This window comes from Numenius arquata, chromosome 22, assembly GCF_964106895.1.
Source record: "Numenius arquata chromosome 22, bNumArq3.hap1.1, whole genome shotgun sequence".
In the NCBI taxonomy this organism is placed as follows: Eukaryota; Metazoa; Chordata; class Aves; order Charadriiformes; family Scolopacidae; genus Numenius; species Numenius arquata.
This window is the reverse complement of record NC_133597.1, coordinates 3,104,675-3,120,742: the sequence shown is the minus strand read 5'-3', so window position 1 is coordinate 3,120,742 and position 16,068 is coordinate 3,104,675. Positions and strand designations below refer to the sequence as shown.

At 52.4% G+C, this 16,068-nt stretch overlaps 1 protein-coding gene across 1 annotated transcript; it reads right to left on the bottom strand.

The window, feature by feature from the left end:
* Positions 1-622: 622 nt before the first annotated feature.
* On the bottom strand, positions 623-10,074 carry OAF (out at first homolog). Its single transcript, XM_074162506.1, has 4 exons — positions 9,840-10,074; positions 3,572-3,706; positions 2,846-3,026; positions 623-2,248 (listed from the first exon to the last, which is right to left on the bottom strand). Exons 1-4 carry the CDS (start codon positions 10,065-10,067, stop codon positions 1,974-1,976), a joined length of 819 nt encoding a protein of 272 aa, XP_074018607.1. The 5' UTR covers positions 10,068-10,074; the 3' UTR covers positions 623-1,973.
* Positions 10,075-16,068: the final 5,994 nt, after the last annotated feature.

Below are 16,068 nucleotides of genomic sequence, written 5' to 3'. Positions count from 1 at the left end.
GCGGCTCAAGAGGAGCAGGGCTGAGGTTGCAGAAGTCCTTGTCCCATCTCCACACTCGCCACACTAGGGGGAATCAGCACTCCACATTTCTCCCTCCAGCAGCCACTGAGCTAAGAGCTCTGAGCTGGCCCAAAACTCCACCGCCCTCATCTCCCCCCCAGCTATGGCTGCAGAGGAATAGACAAAGAATACTTTATTGAGGCCGCTGGACCCAGACAAGCCTCCAGCCACATCTGCATAATTTCCCCTCATGGGACCCCACCATCACTCGGAGAGAAGAGCAGGAACCAGCCTGCCTAACCCCGGGACCTGCCTCTGCTGCTGCTCTTTTACTTCACCAGAGCTCAGGCTCGAAGCTTCCACGGTTGCTTGAGAGGAGTCCAAGCTGTCTCCCTACCGAGGGGCTGGGTGGACAGAGATGCTCGAGATGCAGGAGCACGTTGGTAAGTGCTGCGGTCATGCTGCACAGCAGGATGTTCCCCCCCCATCCATGGGTCTTCAGGGTCCTAGGTGCAGGCTTGAGGCTTACCCATAAAGGAGCAACTCTTGATCAAGAACTCAAACAACTGGATCACACAGAGATTACGACGTGCAAAGAATCTTTTAGGCCAGAGATGCTTTTAAAAAAAAAATCAGTTTATTTTACCTTACAAATGATAAATAATTTGTCTTAAAAAAATCATTTCAAGTGTGTTTTACTTCATGTTGCAATATTAAAATACCTTTCCCCTCTCCCCCCTTAAGTGATCAATACAAAATTAATTGTGACCAAATTCTGTGTCAAAAATTCCCGTATTTTAGACAAAAAGGCACGTTGTGAAGGCTTTTCACCAGGAGGTACAGGGGTTCTCGATGACCCCAACAGCCTCTCTCTCCCCTCCCTGCTTGTTCTGACTCGAGTGGGAGAGGACACAGGAACCAGGCAGCACTCACTCCTGCAGTGCTTTTTGTCTGACGCCCTCCAGGTATATACCAGCGCCAAGGTCAGCTTCAGTGTGGTCCCTGTTTTACATATGGGGGAAATCAAGGCACAGCAAAGCAGTACAATTATCTAAGAGCTTCTTGTGAATAGCTGGCAGAGTAGGAGACAAAACTGGACGCAGATGTACAGTGTTGTCTTCTTCAAAATGACAGCATGAACCCACCTGGGATCATCCTCCCCCCCCCTGCAACCACAATGTTATGATGGTAGTCACAAGTCTCTAGATGTTTCTTTCCTAGTGGGAGAGTCACAGGGCCAACATAAAAAGTTGGGCCTTCACTAGTCTAAACAGGGATTAATTAGAGCCCAAATCACGAGCCCTTTAGGGGCAGAAGTCATTGCTGGCATATATCCCCCCATTATACCTTCTGGCCACAGGAAGGATATAACAGCCAGTCGGGCACTAGAAAAAGCTACAGGCTTTGGGTAGGCTTCGTACCTTCCTTGTTCAGGGTATGTGGTCCCGTAAATCAGCTGTTTTCCCATTGGAAAATGCTGCTGTGTCACCAGGAGGTGAAGTCAGTGAAGGGGCTTCTTCAGTGGCAGAGATGTTTGACAACCCAGGTCATCAAGACCATTTCTCCCCCTGCCCTGACCACTCATCAGGATGCTCGAGGCTGATAACTGACCAGAGCTGCCCCCTTTCACATCTGCTACCTCCAGAGCAGGGCAAAACACACCCCTACCAGTGCTTCACCCCGGAAACCTGAGTCTCCTGCTTCTTCCAGGAAGCCGTACCTCCTGGCAGCTGGCAGGAGAGCATCAACATGTGGTGAGCTGAGCCCATTTATCACAGTATGAGGCAGCATCAGGTGGGGAGGGAATCACAGGGGCCAGAAGGAAAGGCACACGCAGAGAGCTCTCCTGGTACAAGGCACCGCTGTGAACCGCATTCCTTCTTTGGAGCAGCCAGCTCCAGGAGGCCCTTAGCATCATAAATGGTGGCAGGAGGCAGATGAGCTGCCCCTGGAAAAGGTCTGGCCTGGCTCTGCTAGGTCTCCTCGTCCCAGAGACATAGCTGCTTCTGCGGCACGTAGTAATCAAAGGTGTAGCCCTTCTGGCAGCTGCGGATGCCACATTTGTAAGAAGAAACCTTGCCCCCGGCATCGCGGCTCTTGCAGTACTTCAGCATGCACGGGTACCACTCGATGCTCAGCGAGTAGCTGCAAATGCAGGGTTTCCAGCGGTCCCCACACAGCCTGCAGCGCTGCAGGTCAGGGAGGTCGGACGTCTGCGGCAGGACCTCGAACATGGAGCCATCCACCCCTGCGGGAGAAAGCGGAGAGACACGGCTCAGGGCGCTGCTGAAAGGCAAGGCCAAAGGAGAGAGCCACCAAAGAGAGAGCTGCTCTGTGCACAGTCTCCAGGACAGTCCCAGAGAATGAGGTTGGACAGAGTGCACTGTTTGGACAGGAGTTTGAATAGGAACCATGGGAGGAGAAAGGGCCGTAGGGAAAACAAGCCAAAAGATAAGACAGAATGTGTAAACAACATATTTCTTTTGGGTGATGGACCAGGTGAAAAGTTATCTTGAAAATACCTGCCTAATTAGGTTCACTAGGAGAGCACCACCTAAAGAATCATAGAATCATAGAATGATTAGAGTTGGAAGGGACCTTAAAGATCATCTAGTTCCAACCCCCCTGCCATGGGCAGGGACACCTCCATTAGAAGAAGTAGTCACGGGGGCTAAGAAATGAGACTAGTGCAATGTGATGTGCAAGCCAGTGATACACATGCCTTATCCACAGTGAAAGGGAGGCCAGAGTGATCTGTGCTGATCACCAGAAACCTGGCAGGAGATCACAGCAGAGATCCAACTTGCCGACAGGAGCAGTTCCATTGAAACCGAAGGAAACTTACCTTTCTCCAGCCAAAATTTGACATCTTCTTCTCGGGTGTAAATTGCTTCTTTGGCCTCTGCACATACATTGTGGATGTGAGAGCTGAGCTGGGCCCCCTTGCTGAAGTTGACAGCTACATCCATGCTGAGATGCTCCAGGCCCCGCACCTCCTCAGCCTGCCGCACTGTCCTGGGATTCTTCTGCAGAGAAATGAAACAATGAAAACTTGAATCCTGGTTGCCACAAACTATTCCTTATAGCACATCGCTATTTCACACCAACATAAGAAGGTGTGTAAGGGGATGCTCCTCTGTAAATGCATCCTATCTGGATGGAAGGCACTTAAACCTTCTTGTTGGTGCTGAAACTAATGATAGTTTATTGCTGCTTTCATTTGCCCGTGATTGTTTCTCAGTGCTTTGTCACGATGAACGGTCCCAAATCAGCACTTAGTTCATCGGGCCATGTGGGGCAAGGGTTTTCACGGTGATTGCTCCAGCCATCCACTTCCCCTTTGACACAGAAGAGCCTGAACTAAATCATGCCTCCTTCTAGTTTATTAGTAGATCAGGGTCCATACTATTGATGAACTCAGTTTAATACCGAGTCCCTCACGCAGGAGGGGTGGTCAAAGGTGGGTCTAATAGCTGAACCATTGGGCAGCCTCCCGGGAAGAGTATCCAGGCAGGACAGCTCTGAGAAACCCTGGATGAACTGGAGGATGGAGCTGCAGGGTGCCCCTTACCTGCCGCAGCTTTGCCATAGACTCGCTGGGGATGATCTCGTTGCGGTGAAGCCGCGTGACGAAGCAGAGCGCTTGGAACTGGCTCTGGCCCCTCTCCAGCTCCCCTAGGATTAAGGCACGGAAGATCTTCACCTCCTGACAAAGAGATAAATAGACAGAGTCACGGATCTTTGGCATCTGTGGGGTGAACCGAGAAGTCAGGGTCAAAGAGGAAGGCTCCAACCAAAAGAACAAAGTCAAAGGTCTCATACTTTGGCTACCTGAGCACAGGGGTGCAGTCCCAGGTTCAATCCCACCCAAAGGGCTGCAGCATAATAACAGGCGCCTGTAAAGAAGTAAGGGGTTTCGCAATCCCACTGTGGCAAGGACAAATTGCTGCCAGGTCACATCCATGGCTTCCTCAAACAACAGCCAGGGGTTTCTGTCCTTTACTAAGAAGGGAGGCAAGCCTCCACGGAGTCTCGTTTTGTTTTGTTAAACAAATATCACATAGCCATTATCTCCACGCATTACATAGGGCAAGCAATCCCAAATTTTCTCTGCTGCCTTCCCTCCCTTGCTTCTCAGCAACTGGTATCCTGGAGAACAAATTATTCATTTCTGATCCCAACAGCACACTGAACAGAAATGGAAGTCAAATTGTTAAAGCCAGAAGGAACCCGTTATGATCAGCTGCAGCTGCCCCTCTTTTCTGCCAATAATGTGGTCAGTAATTTTGGCATTTTATATAGAGCGCTTCTGACATGGATTGTAGTCCATCTCCAAAACCAGCTTGGAAACCAGTCACGGTTACCTTCACAGAGACTCACAGACGACCTTGTTCAATAGCAAAACTTCCCTATATCCTGTTCTGGCAGCACTGACTTCTATGCAGGTATCAATTCATCTGGCTTCTAGCTGCAGGGAGCCTGCAACCCCCCCATACGCTGGACTTGGGTCCCCAGAGAGGGGGTCATTTCTTCTCCTCCTCCCTGCATCCCCAGTGCCTCTGGCCCACCTCCCTCTCCCAGCTCTGCCTCACTCCACAGCATCTAAAGGAAGCAACTCTGCCATGAAAAGGGCTCAGGTGCTGCCTGACCTCTAGGTGTCCGGCACTCTTCAGCGCCCGCTCTAGCCTCAGGGACTTTCAGCACGTCTGTTGATACCAAGGGAGGTGTGCCGGGAAAGACAGGAATAGCCCAGGTTTGCCGGTACTGGGAGAAATCCCACCTCTACCTGGCTCCAAGCAAACCCAAAGCGACCCTTACTGTGGATTTCCGAGCAAGGCTAAAACTGTGCTGCACGCTAGCCCATTTTCCGGGAGACGCATACCCTGTGGTGACCACCCTCTCCTGACCAAGAAGCCAGGCTCCTTTTCTCCTCAGCCCTGCTTCACCTTTCTGTCTCAAAGCCTCGCCTTTGAGAGGTTTTCCCAGGTGGAGCCAGAACCAAAGCTTGTCACATCAAAAATATGTCGTGCTTCTCACACGGAAAGAGCCACTGAAGTTTTTCCTACTCGGGGAGAGCCTTTCCCTCCCCAGCCACCTCAGGTCTTTCCCACCAGCAGCACCAGGGTGAACCAGTGCCAAGGTGGGTACCCGGCCAAGGCAACAAACGGCACCTTTAATTCTGGGTTTCCGCAAAATTTCCCAGCAGGGAACAAGTCCCAGCAGAACATCGCCTTTCCAACGCGGGGACTCTCCGGGTGAACTCATCACGGGGGGCGGCGAGAATCCCTGGCCCTGCCCCGTGTGGTGCGTACAGTTACTGCTATTGTTTAGGTCTGGACGACACAGGCTTGGTGTAACAGAGAACAACCAGTTCTGCAGCCGGGCTCTAACCATGGCACCGGAGGTAACCGCAGCCTTGGCTTTCACAGCAAGGGGAAAGCAGCTCCTCTTTCCTAAAGGCAAAAAGCAAATCAGCGCACTGAGCTCCCAACAGCCCAGGTTGCCTGCATCTACCGAAGGGACGTCCAGCAAAGAACCAGCCAGCAAGGAGGAGCAGGGAAATCATCCAACTTCTTCCCTCCTCGCGCTGCCCTCAGCCAGCTCCTCCAGGGACTGTCATCTGGGGTGCGAGAACAATCCGACCTCCATTTCTAGGGTTTATCCAGCAGAGACTGACAAGCCTGTGTGGTCTAGATCCCAGCCCAGCATCCCGACTTCACATTGAGTGGAGCAAACCAGTTCCCAGGGAAATAAATTATTTCAACGCCTTCCTCCCTGCAACCCATTCGGCTTTCCTGCCAATTTTTTTCTTCCCCAAGGACATCAGTGCTGCTGTGGGACCACCACTTTTGTCTTTGCTGTCGCAGGCCTGCTCGGAGGGGGGGGGTACATACAACGGGGACACGCTGCTCGGGGCACTGTCACTCTTGGGCCCGATTCCTTACCGCCTTTGCTGTGGTCAGGTCCCTGCCTGCGCTCCCCCAGGGGAAGAGCTAGAGCTGGCCAGAAAGTCATCCTGCTTGTAGAGCACAGAGAATGTCTTACTGCATCCACACTGGGGGTCCAGCCAGCTGAGTTACCCTGGCTGGCTAGGGACTGTGTTTTTTAACCCCTCTCCTACTGGAAATGGCTAGAATAAAGACACTTTGGCGCACTGCCTCTGATACTCAGATATCTATATAGGTGAATTAAGGATGTGCTGGGAGAGGGGCAAAAAAAGCACATTTTCAGAAGGAATGAGGTTTGACTTTGATTTTTACAAGTACTGAGCAGCCAGAAATCCCCACAATGCTCCGAGATGCTTGGAAAAACATCCTCATGCTCAGCTCCCACAACCACAGAGATCCCTAAAAGTAACTGTCAGAGACAGCTTTACTTCTGAAACTGGATCCTACCTAACAAGTGACTTCCCCAAAGCCGTGGAGCGAGCGGAGGGCAGCTCTGGCCTAAGGCAGGAGTTCAGCCCTCCATCCCCAGCACCCACACCTGAGTGATCCATTCAAGAGAGAGCATTTTCAGGTACCTCACTACAGCTCAGGGTAATAAACATCCTTCCTGCCCTCCCAGAGGAAAAATCCTTTTAGATTTTTGGTATCTCTACAGAAAAGAGACTGCTTTCCAAATTACGCAGATATTATCTTTAGACAAATGCTTTTCTATATCACTTGGTCATTTAACACCGAACACGATGGACCCCTGGCATAAGGAAATTCTCAAAGCACCACCCCAGACTATCACATAACATCAGCTTTCTTAATAACGAAACTGAAAGGACTAGCAGTGCAAGCGTTAAAATACCGTTACTCGTGCTTTCTCCCATGTGTTTCCAACACAACTTTTCCAGCCATCAAAAGGAAAAAGAAACTTTTCCATATCTTTGTGTTGACCTTGGAATAAAACCACCCACTTTGTTCTCAGGCCACTGTTTAGCAACTCACAAGATCATTCTATTCAAATTAGTCACAACATTTAAGGTTGCTGCCCCCCCCACACTCTTTTTTGCAAGCATGTCATGCCTGACAGTACTAGACAGGAAAAGAAGTGTTTTTATCACAGTCTTTCAAACTGCAAGAAAAGAAATAGCCTTCACTACTGCACTACCCACAAAAACATCAAGTCCCAGTTTGGACTCCCACTGACCAGTTTGTGCTACGCTAGAGAATGAGAAAAAAACCACCTGGTGCCCTCTGAGGACACGACTCCTTCAGGTTCAGCTCTGGAAGGGAGGCAGGGGTGGAAGAGAAATGAAAATTCCACCTCTGTGGAAGACTAACCACTGCTCAAGTCCTGCCCAGCTTCCACCACTGTCAGAGTAAGAGAAATAAACCCTGATGTCGTTATAACTCTTTTCTTCTCCAGCCCCTGGTCTAGCAGCAAATCCTCGTCAACAAAGAAAAAAAAAAAAAAAAAATCTGCTTTTGGACAAACCCCCTGCAGTTTAAACCAGAGAAGTGGAAAAATCATTTGTGCAAAAACCCCAGCATCCTGGCCACAGCATGACCACACAATCTAGCTCGGGAAAGCCAGATCAGCAATGCCAGCTGCTTTCGCCAAGGCTAAGAGCCCCAAGACCATCTCTCTGGAGAGGAGAAGTTGTGTAACGTTAGAGAGATGAGCACCAGAGCAGAGCAGGGAAATGCCTGCATGCAGCCAGGACAACAGGTCAGAAGAGGAAGCCTGGCCCGGCAGCTGCCTGCGCACATCATTACTCACTGCACTGCAAATTCATCTCCCCAGTCCTTTCTGTCTTTCTGGCTTTTTTTCAGCTATTTTCCAGCAAAGTCATAAAACAGAGAGAGCCAGTACTCAACTGTTCTAAAACTGAAGATTAGGAATGGACTTCTGCATATCTGATGCTTGCAAAGCCTTCTGGGGATCATCTCCTGTGTATTTCCAGCAGGAGCTGAGGGGATGCATGGAGCTAAGGATTTAACATCCTGAAGTCAAGATAACTTCAGAGAACTTGTCCCCAGAAGGAGCTCAACTGCGATAAGGATGAAAGCGAGAGAAGAGCTGACATAGACTCTGTTGGGTTTGTAGATGTGATTTCAGAGCAAGCTCCCCTCGAGAAGAGCTGAAGGAAGTGAAAAATGCTGCAACGAGCAACAGCTCATGACACCAGAAGTCCCCAAGTCACATCCCAGGCTCTCAAAGGGCCTACCTAGAGGATCTGTAATGAGCTTGGATTTCCCTTGGCCAGGAATACACTGTGGTATGCGAGTTTGCAAGCTGCAGGCTTAACAGCTCTTCCTCTCTCCCTTAACTTCCCTAGCGTGCTGTGTCTTCAATTATTTTTTATGGGACCGCTTCCCTGCACATGTGCTGGAGTAGAAAGAGCATGCCATCATGTCCAAAGTCACCATGGCTTCTACTAGCACCTCAGAAAGAGGTGGGCTTGACCCTGCACCCTCCAGATGGAGGAGGGCCATCTGAGAGGCTTGCAAGGAGACTGAGACCCAAGAGCATTGCTGAAAGAGGAAGAGGCACCAGAACAATCCCTGGCAGGAGGCTCCAAGGTTCACAACAGGTTGGGACACAGCACCTTCCTATCTCATGGGTTTGAGCTTCTTCCTGCCGCAAACCAAAGTCCACCTGAGCAAACAGTCTGAACGGAGGGTTGGAACAAGGTAACACTGCCGTGCCACCCACACGGCAGCAAACAGCTCTTCCCTGTGCAATAGAAATTTTGCTGCATCCAGCCAGGCTTGGCATGCTCCGAAGAACGCCACGCTGGCCCAGGAGCTACCATCTCCCGCTGAGAAGCGTGGGATCTTTGGCTTCAGCTCAGCAAGTATCACCTCCTTGCAGAGAGGCCACCTCTCACGCTGGGCTGGGAGGAAAGGCTCCCCTTGCAGGAGAGCTGCCGTCAGTCCCACTGTCAGACACTTCCCACACGACAAACTCACACGTGTGCTCCCAACGACAGCAGGAGCCCACCTAAGGAACTAACTGTTCCCTACAGGCACCGTGGGGAGAGATGTCCTAGAGATACAGCAGAGCACAAACATCCCCATCCAGGGGTCAGGAACCTGAGCTCTCCCCCACCGCACAGAGACTCTCCTGCCTGGCCCCGATCCATGCAAAACTATGCTACTCGCAATTCAGCAATGAGAAACAGGGCTGCCTGGGTCAGCTGGGTGTGGGGAAGGCTTTGCCATCCATCCCCACTGGGCTCTTCAGCACCTATTTTCACCACAGAGGCAGCCCAGGTTACAGGTGTACCACCACCGGGGACAGCAGCCTGCCCAACGGGCTTGGAGCTACACGTGTGGGAATTCCTCCACGGAGCCAGCAAACAAAAGACCCCGACACCGCTTGAGGGTGGGTGGACTTGCCCCCCCGCACCTGCAAAAGGACCCTCTGCTTCTCAGAGGCAGTTCCGGACCCTCAGGCGGGGTTTTCCCAGGCTCCGAGCTGGTCCCAGGTCCGGGAGGACCTCGCGTACCAATGTCACCAGTGCATCATCTCACGAAAAACACTTGCCAAAGCCCTGACCCGCTCCTCCCGCTAAGCCCATCCGCTGCCCCGCCAAGTGGGAAGGGCCAGAATCCCCCTGCTGGGACCACGGGCGAGGTCCTCGATCACCTCCAGCTCCGCCGGCAACCACCGCGGGAGACCGGGAGCCGTGGGTTATCCCAGCGGGGTGAGGGACCACGGGAGGGGACAGGAGAGCGCAGGCATCCTCCTCCTCCCTCGGGGAGAGCCCAGCATCCCTGCGAGGCAGCGCGGACACCCCCGCATCCCGGGAACACCCCCCCCCCCCCCCCGGGGTGTGCGTGCGTGTGTGCCGGCAGCGGGGTCTGCCCGGCGCCGGTTCCGCTCACCCCGCAGCCCCTTACCTGTCTGAAGTCGGCGGTGAGGGTGACGAGGGCGCCGTCGGCCGTCCGCAGCTCCAGGCTGATGCAGTCGGAGCCGCTGTCGGCCTGCAGGCTCTCCTCCGTTACCTGCCCGCCGGGCAACCGCACCCGCACCCGCAGCTCGGCCCTGGCCGCGGGACCGGGCAGCGGGGCCAGCGCCAGCCAGAGCAGGGCGGGCAGCGCCGGCAGCCGGCGCCGGGGGCCGCGCATCCCCCCGCGCCCCGCCGGGGGCTCAGGGCAGGGCGGGCATGGGGGGGGTGTGTGTGTGTGTGTGCGGGGAGGGGGGTGTGTAAGGGGGGCGGGGGGGCGGCAGCAGCAGCAGCGCCGAGCGGCGGCCCGCTGGGCTAGCTGGCCGCGCCGCCCGCTCGCCCTTTATCATTCAAGCCCTCGGCGGGCTCTTCCCTCGCCCCCCCCCGCCCCGTCACTTCCTTCCCCCGGCCCGGGGACCGGCCCCGCCGAGGCGGCGCGCCGCCCCGCCGTTAAAGGGCCAGCGCGGCCGCTCCGCGGGAAGGGAAGGGAGGGCAGGGCGGCCGCCCCCCCCCCCCCCCCGAGGGGCAGAGGAATTAGCTCTGTCCCAAGCAGCGGCCCCTACCCTCCTGGCAGCTGGGGGTGGGGGTGTGTGTGGGTGTGTTTGGGGGGGGGGAGAATCACAGGACGGTTGGGGTGGGAAGGGACCTTAAAGATCATCTCGTTCCACCCCCCCGCCACGGGCAGGGACACCTCCCGCTAGACCAGGTTGCTCCAAGCCCGGTCTCAGAACGGACAGAGACATCTCCTCCCGCCAGCTTCAGGGATTTCCCCGCACTTGCCCTGTGTAGCTTTGTTTCTTTTTTTTTATTATTATTATTTTTTATTTTTTTATTTTATTTCTTTTTTCCTCCTTGGGATACACAACTACCTACAAACTGCAGCTGGGGAAGGAGACGGGAGGGCAGCGCTCAGAACAAAGCCCGGCTCTCCCACCCGCACAAATACACAGCGAGTCCTCCAAACACGCCGTCCCTGCGAACCAAAGGACATTTACATGATTGCTCTCGCAGCACGCTGTTACAGGGTGTATTCCTGCCCCTGAGGATGGGACGCCGGCCACTTGAGATTTTCTTCCACAGGCACGCGGAGCCGGGTCACTTCAGACTCAGCAGTTCCCGGTCAAAAAGCTCCCCATCTGCCCTTCACCCACCCAGTTCTGCAATCGCTTCCAGATGGGCAGATGCTCATGAAGGGCCCCTTTGATTTCAAAAGGTCTCTGCAAACACAAAGGTCACTGTGGCAGCAGGATCGGGGCCTCAGAAAAAGAGCTTTGCGAGGAGAAGAACAGAAATAAATAGGAAAAAACCATTTAAACCCACACTTCCAGGCAAAGAGATCGCTCTTGTCCAACTAGTGCTTTTTGTGGGACCTCACACAAGTTTTAACCCTAAATTTTCACAGCCTCCCTCAAAACAATTGTCTCCTTGAAATACTTTTCAGGACAATAGCAGTGCTTAAAAACATGAGCTGAGGAGAAGAAAAAGTTAAGAGGTGCAGACGGGAGAAAAGAAATGGCTCAGCTCAGATACAAAAAGAGAGGGAGGGCCCACAAGGTACAAACCTACAGGAAGACGGTTCCTCATCACAAAAGCTGCAAAGGAGAAGGCCCCGCTCACAGGGTATTTATTCAGAGGAGATTATGCAAAAAGACAGGCGGACCCCAGCAGGGGCTGGAAGGAAACGTGCCACGAGGTCAGTGGGCACAAATAACCTTTGGAAGGCTTCCAGTCCAAAGGACCATACTCGCTTCTCGGCCCAAATTGGGAATCAGCTTCCCTGTTGCACTAGGGTTACTTCAGGTCCATCAGCTTGCAACCGAGCCCCTAAGCACCAGGGCACAGCGTGGTCCTGTGCCTCTGCTGGCGGATAAAGGATAGAGGGAGATAAGGCAGTGCTCTCCACAGGTTGGCGAGAACGTGCTCTCCCAGCTGCAGGTTTTAGCAGTGTCCGGATCCCGGGGTGCGAGAGGTAATTCGGGACTGTCCTTCACTGCGTTGCTAAGTTAGTAAAGTCGGCTTGGAGTAAGTGGTATTGTTTTTCTCCCGGTACCTCCTAGAGCAAAGGAAATCAGAAAGCAGACTGTCTCAGGGAGCACTTTCTGAGGCTCAGCACCTTGCCAAGAATGTTGTAAGTCCTGCAGATTGCAATTTGAGCAGGGCATAACTGAACCTCGAATCTGACCTGGGGACAGTAGATTTGATCCCACTCCCAAAATGAATGGACACACAGGCAAGAAGTACTGGGGAGGGGGTTCAGCACGCTGGCAGGCAACAGGGCTGAAGAGCAAGTAGCTCTTTAGCAGAGAAGAGGAAAGTAATCGGGGAGCACAGGAGAGGAGACCTTTGCTGAGATTTGAAAGAGACTGAAAGCGAACGGGACAGACACTGCTGGTCAGCATCCCAGCAAGGGACACCTGAACAGGTTACTGGTGGGTGGAGAATTACTGAAGAGCTCAAATACTTCGGGACAGGTTTGAGTGGCCAAACCAATTCTTCACTGGTGTCAACCGGCCTCTTCTACCTTTGCTGTTTGCTAACACGGGACAGCTCTTCATACACGCAATCTACTTCTGAACTGTAGGAAAGACGAAACGTGCCTTAGAGTTCAGTGTTCCCCTTGCAGGAGCCGTTTCCGAGTTGCATTTAGTTTTACTGAACGTTGATGGTCTGAGCCAAGAGTTTCTGGTATGTGTGCACGCTGCAGTCTTTTTACTGGGAGGAAGCTTCCATTAAATACCTCAGCCACGTTTGAGAACAAGATTAAGGAAGAAAATATGCTGTTAAAAGAAAACACTCTCTGCTGAGCTTTGTTGTGAAGTTCCAGCGGGGCAGTGCGTGGGAGCAGGGGATTACAATCTGACATGGGGCTCACCTCGGTCCCTTAGATGCACCCTTTGCCATCCCTGGGGAAAACCACTAATATTTGGCCAAGCTACAAATCTTCATTCCCTCTTCCTCACCTCAAAACTTCATTTACAGAAGCTCAGTGTCACATCAGCAGCTTGGAAAACCAGGAAGGGATCAGTGCCCACTAAGACCTGGATTCAAAGACAGCCCTTGCTGTAAAACCTTGGCAGGGAATGGAAAAATAGAAGCAGAGAGTGTGAGAAGTCCTATAGCATCCCCCACAAGGCTCTGTGGGTAAACTCCTTGCAAGAGCCCTGCCTTTCCTGCATGTAAATTTACCAAGCAAACAAAAATGTTTGCAGCCACCCTGTCTTCACCACTTACCACCCACTTGCTGTTGCATGCATGCTGTCAAGCTGGGTGATGCATAAATACCTGCACCATCCTCTCCCTTCACCCATTCCAGGAAAACATCTGCCCTGTTGCCCCCACCCCCCAAAAAAATCCTTTCCCCTCTTAGTCCAAAATCAGACTCCTGCAGCTCTCTCTTACGCAGTCGAGGATGCTTCCTGACCAACCCCCCTGAACACAGCAGTATTTAAGACCAAAGAGAATGAAGGCCCTTTCCCCTTGCTGTTTCACCCCAATGTGAGTAATCAGTCAATACTCTGGAGGCCATTAGCATCTGAAGTTTATCCTCCCATGGAAGAGAGAGCAATAATTACTGCTACTTTCTCATCAACTTACAGTAAGGCTCTGTGGCCAGCTTTCTTATTATGAGCATGAAACCAAGGTATTTAAAACACCACAACAACAGTACCACCAACACATCAAAGAGCGAGGATGTTTGTTGTGAATGAGCTGCTTATTCTAAAAAACAATCTTGGTAACTCAGCAGGGAGCTGAGCAGTGGGGAAGAGCAGCTTGCTCCTCCGACGATGAGAGCTTCTCTTCAGAAGAAGAAGAGAACTGCTCTGCTGCCAGCAGCTCCCCTGCATCCCTCACCTTTGGAGGGGCAAGAGGCACAGCTCTTCCCATCCTCTGTGGCAGAAGAGCAGGGAGAAAGCGAGCCCTGCCTGTGTTGGGCAACTGGAGGGCTGCAGGGGGCTTTCATGCAGGTGCAGCACCACACCTCTGCCGGATCTCAGCTGATCCCAGTCCCACACAACTCTGCAGTTACAGAAACAAGCTTTATCGCTGCCAGCGTGGTTCCCCTCAGACTGCTGAATCAACACCCACAGTGGTTCCCAAGAAGCTCTAGGTCCTCCACACTTTCTCTGCTTCCTCAAAAAGGCCTCTGGTTTGCCATTTCAAGTTGCCTTTACCTCTAGCATCATGCACTCCGTTGAACAGAAATTCAGCATGGAAGCCCTGGCTGTCAGGGAAGGCACGCATCCAGGCAGGGCTCCCTCAGAAGGTCTGTTCCATACCTAACTGCTGGGGCCCTAAGAGCAACAAGAAGCCTTAAATGTCCAGCCTCAGCCCTCCACCTGCACCTCCTCTGCCCCGGCTCCACTGCTCCTTTCAAGCAAAGGCCCTAGTCCCCAGCCCTTACCTGAGCTCCACAGCAGGTATGACCTCTTCAGCTTGACTTGTCACTGTCCTCAGCTGAGGAGCACGACCCTGGACCTGGCTTATATCATCTCACACTTGCCCAGTTGTCCCCCCTAAGCCTGCTCTGCTTGTCCTGCCCAGGACCCTGCCTGTGTTGACCTTTTCGCACTCTGCTCATCTTCTCCAGTGGGGCAGCCCCCCTCTGCATAGCCTACACAGCCAGCTCAGGGGAGGGCTAGGAGGCCTGGGCATGGCTTAAATGGAGCTGTGTGGCCAGTGGGAAGAGAGGGTGTGGGCTGAGACCTGGGTGAGGCTCATTGGGGCAATTAATGCCTCCTGGTGTGCTCAGGGCCCTGACACCAAGTCTTTTCCAAGCCAGAGCTCAGACAAAGCACGGATGTCAAGCCGTACTTCTTGCAAGGTGATTTATTGGGCTGTGTCAAATGAACTGTACACAACACCCTTACTTGGTTAAGACACAGAGGAGATGGATGGAGCAAACAACAAAGCTGATGCATACACCTGTTTTGTCAATGCAAGAGGTTTAAGACTAGATTCTACTCGCTTAGACCAGGATCGTCCACAAAGTGCAATGGGAAGAAGCAAGATCCTAACCCTCCTGAAGCTGGGAAACATGATGTGCTCTTGGATGGAGGTAGAACAGGGGCTTGAGAAAGCTTCCCCGTGCTCCTGGGGCAATGCAATTCTCTGGGAGCTCCTCACAGCACCCTCACAGCTCTGCAGGTCCTTTCTGCAGCACTTTCAGCAGGGAAAACACCGCACAGCTAGCTCATCTCGGAAGCTGCAGGGCTGAGCAGAACCCCAGGAAACATCCTGTCACCGCTGCCTCACACCTGTGCCCTGATCAGACTGCTGTTCCAGCTAGCAGATCCTGAGAGCCATCCTCTCTCCCAGCCTCTGCCGAGCAGTTCGCCTGTGGTTTACCAAGGCCTTCCGTCCCCTGCCCTGGCCTCATCAGGTTTATTTCCCTTGCTGGACTGAGGAGACCTCTGTGTGCATGTACCAAGAGCCAGGCAGACTTCTCCTTCCAGCACTTTGGCTCACTGGTGGCACAGACAGAGTTCAGGGCAGTAACGTGAAGGCAAGGGGAAAGAAAACCAGACTTTTGGTCGTGCTCTGAAAACCCATGCAGCAGTTGTCCAGAGCAGAGATCTAATCCTCAAAATGAAAATCAACGAAGAACAAGCTTTTGCTGCCTGTTCAGTCCCCAAGTTTCTCATCTTATTTACACTGCTGTTAAACTCAACTGAAGTTGGTGTAACTGAGGTCGGCGATCAGACCCAAACGTTCTGCCTTGATCTCTTTAATCTTCCATCCTTCATTTTCATGCCAAACTCTACTTTTAAAGCTACATGAAAGAATCATCAGTGCTTTTTGAAGGATTCTATCAGGGCAATTATTTTGGGCATCTGAACACATAAAATCCTGCTTTTTACTAATGTTCACAGCACTGCAGAACTAATAGAGCTCTGGGAGAGTTAATTGGATTTTTTTTTTTTTTACTCTCCCAATCCCCCAACTTGTTGACTAAATCCCAGCTATTATCAGGAATATCACTACGGAGGACCTGTGGCTTGATCTGAAGCTCTGGGAAAGGATTTGTGTTGTGGTGTTCAGTAGAGATCATACTGTCACAGAAGGAAATCAGGCTTCAAGTCATTTTTCATTAATTAAAAACTATTCAGTATCCTTTTTGAGTGTTCCCTGCTGCCCCTCCTGAATGCCCTCCTTTTCTCGGCCGTTACATAAAACAAGCTTCT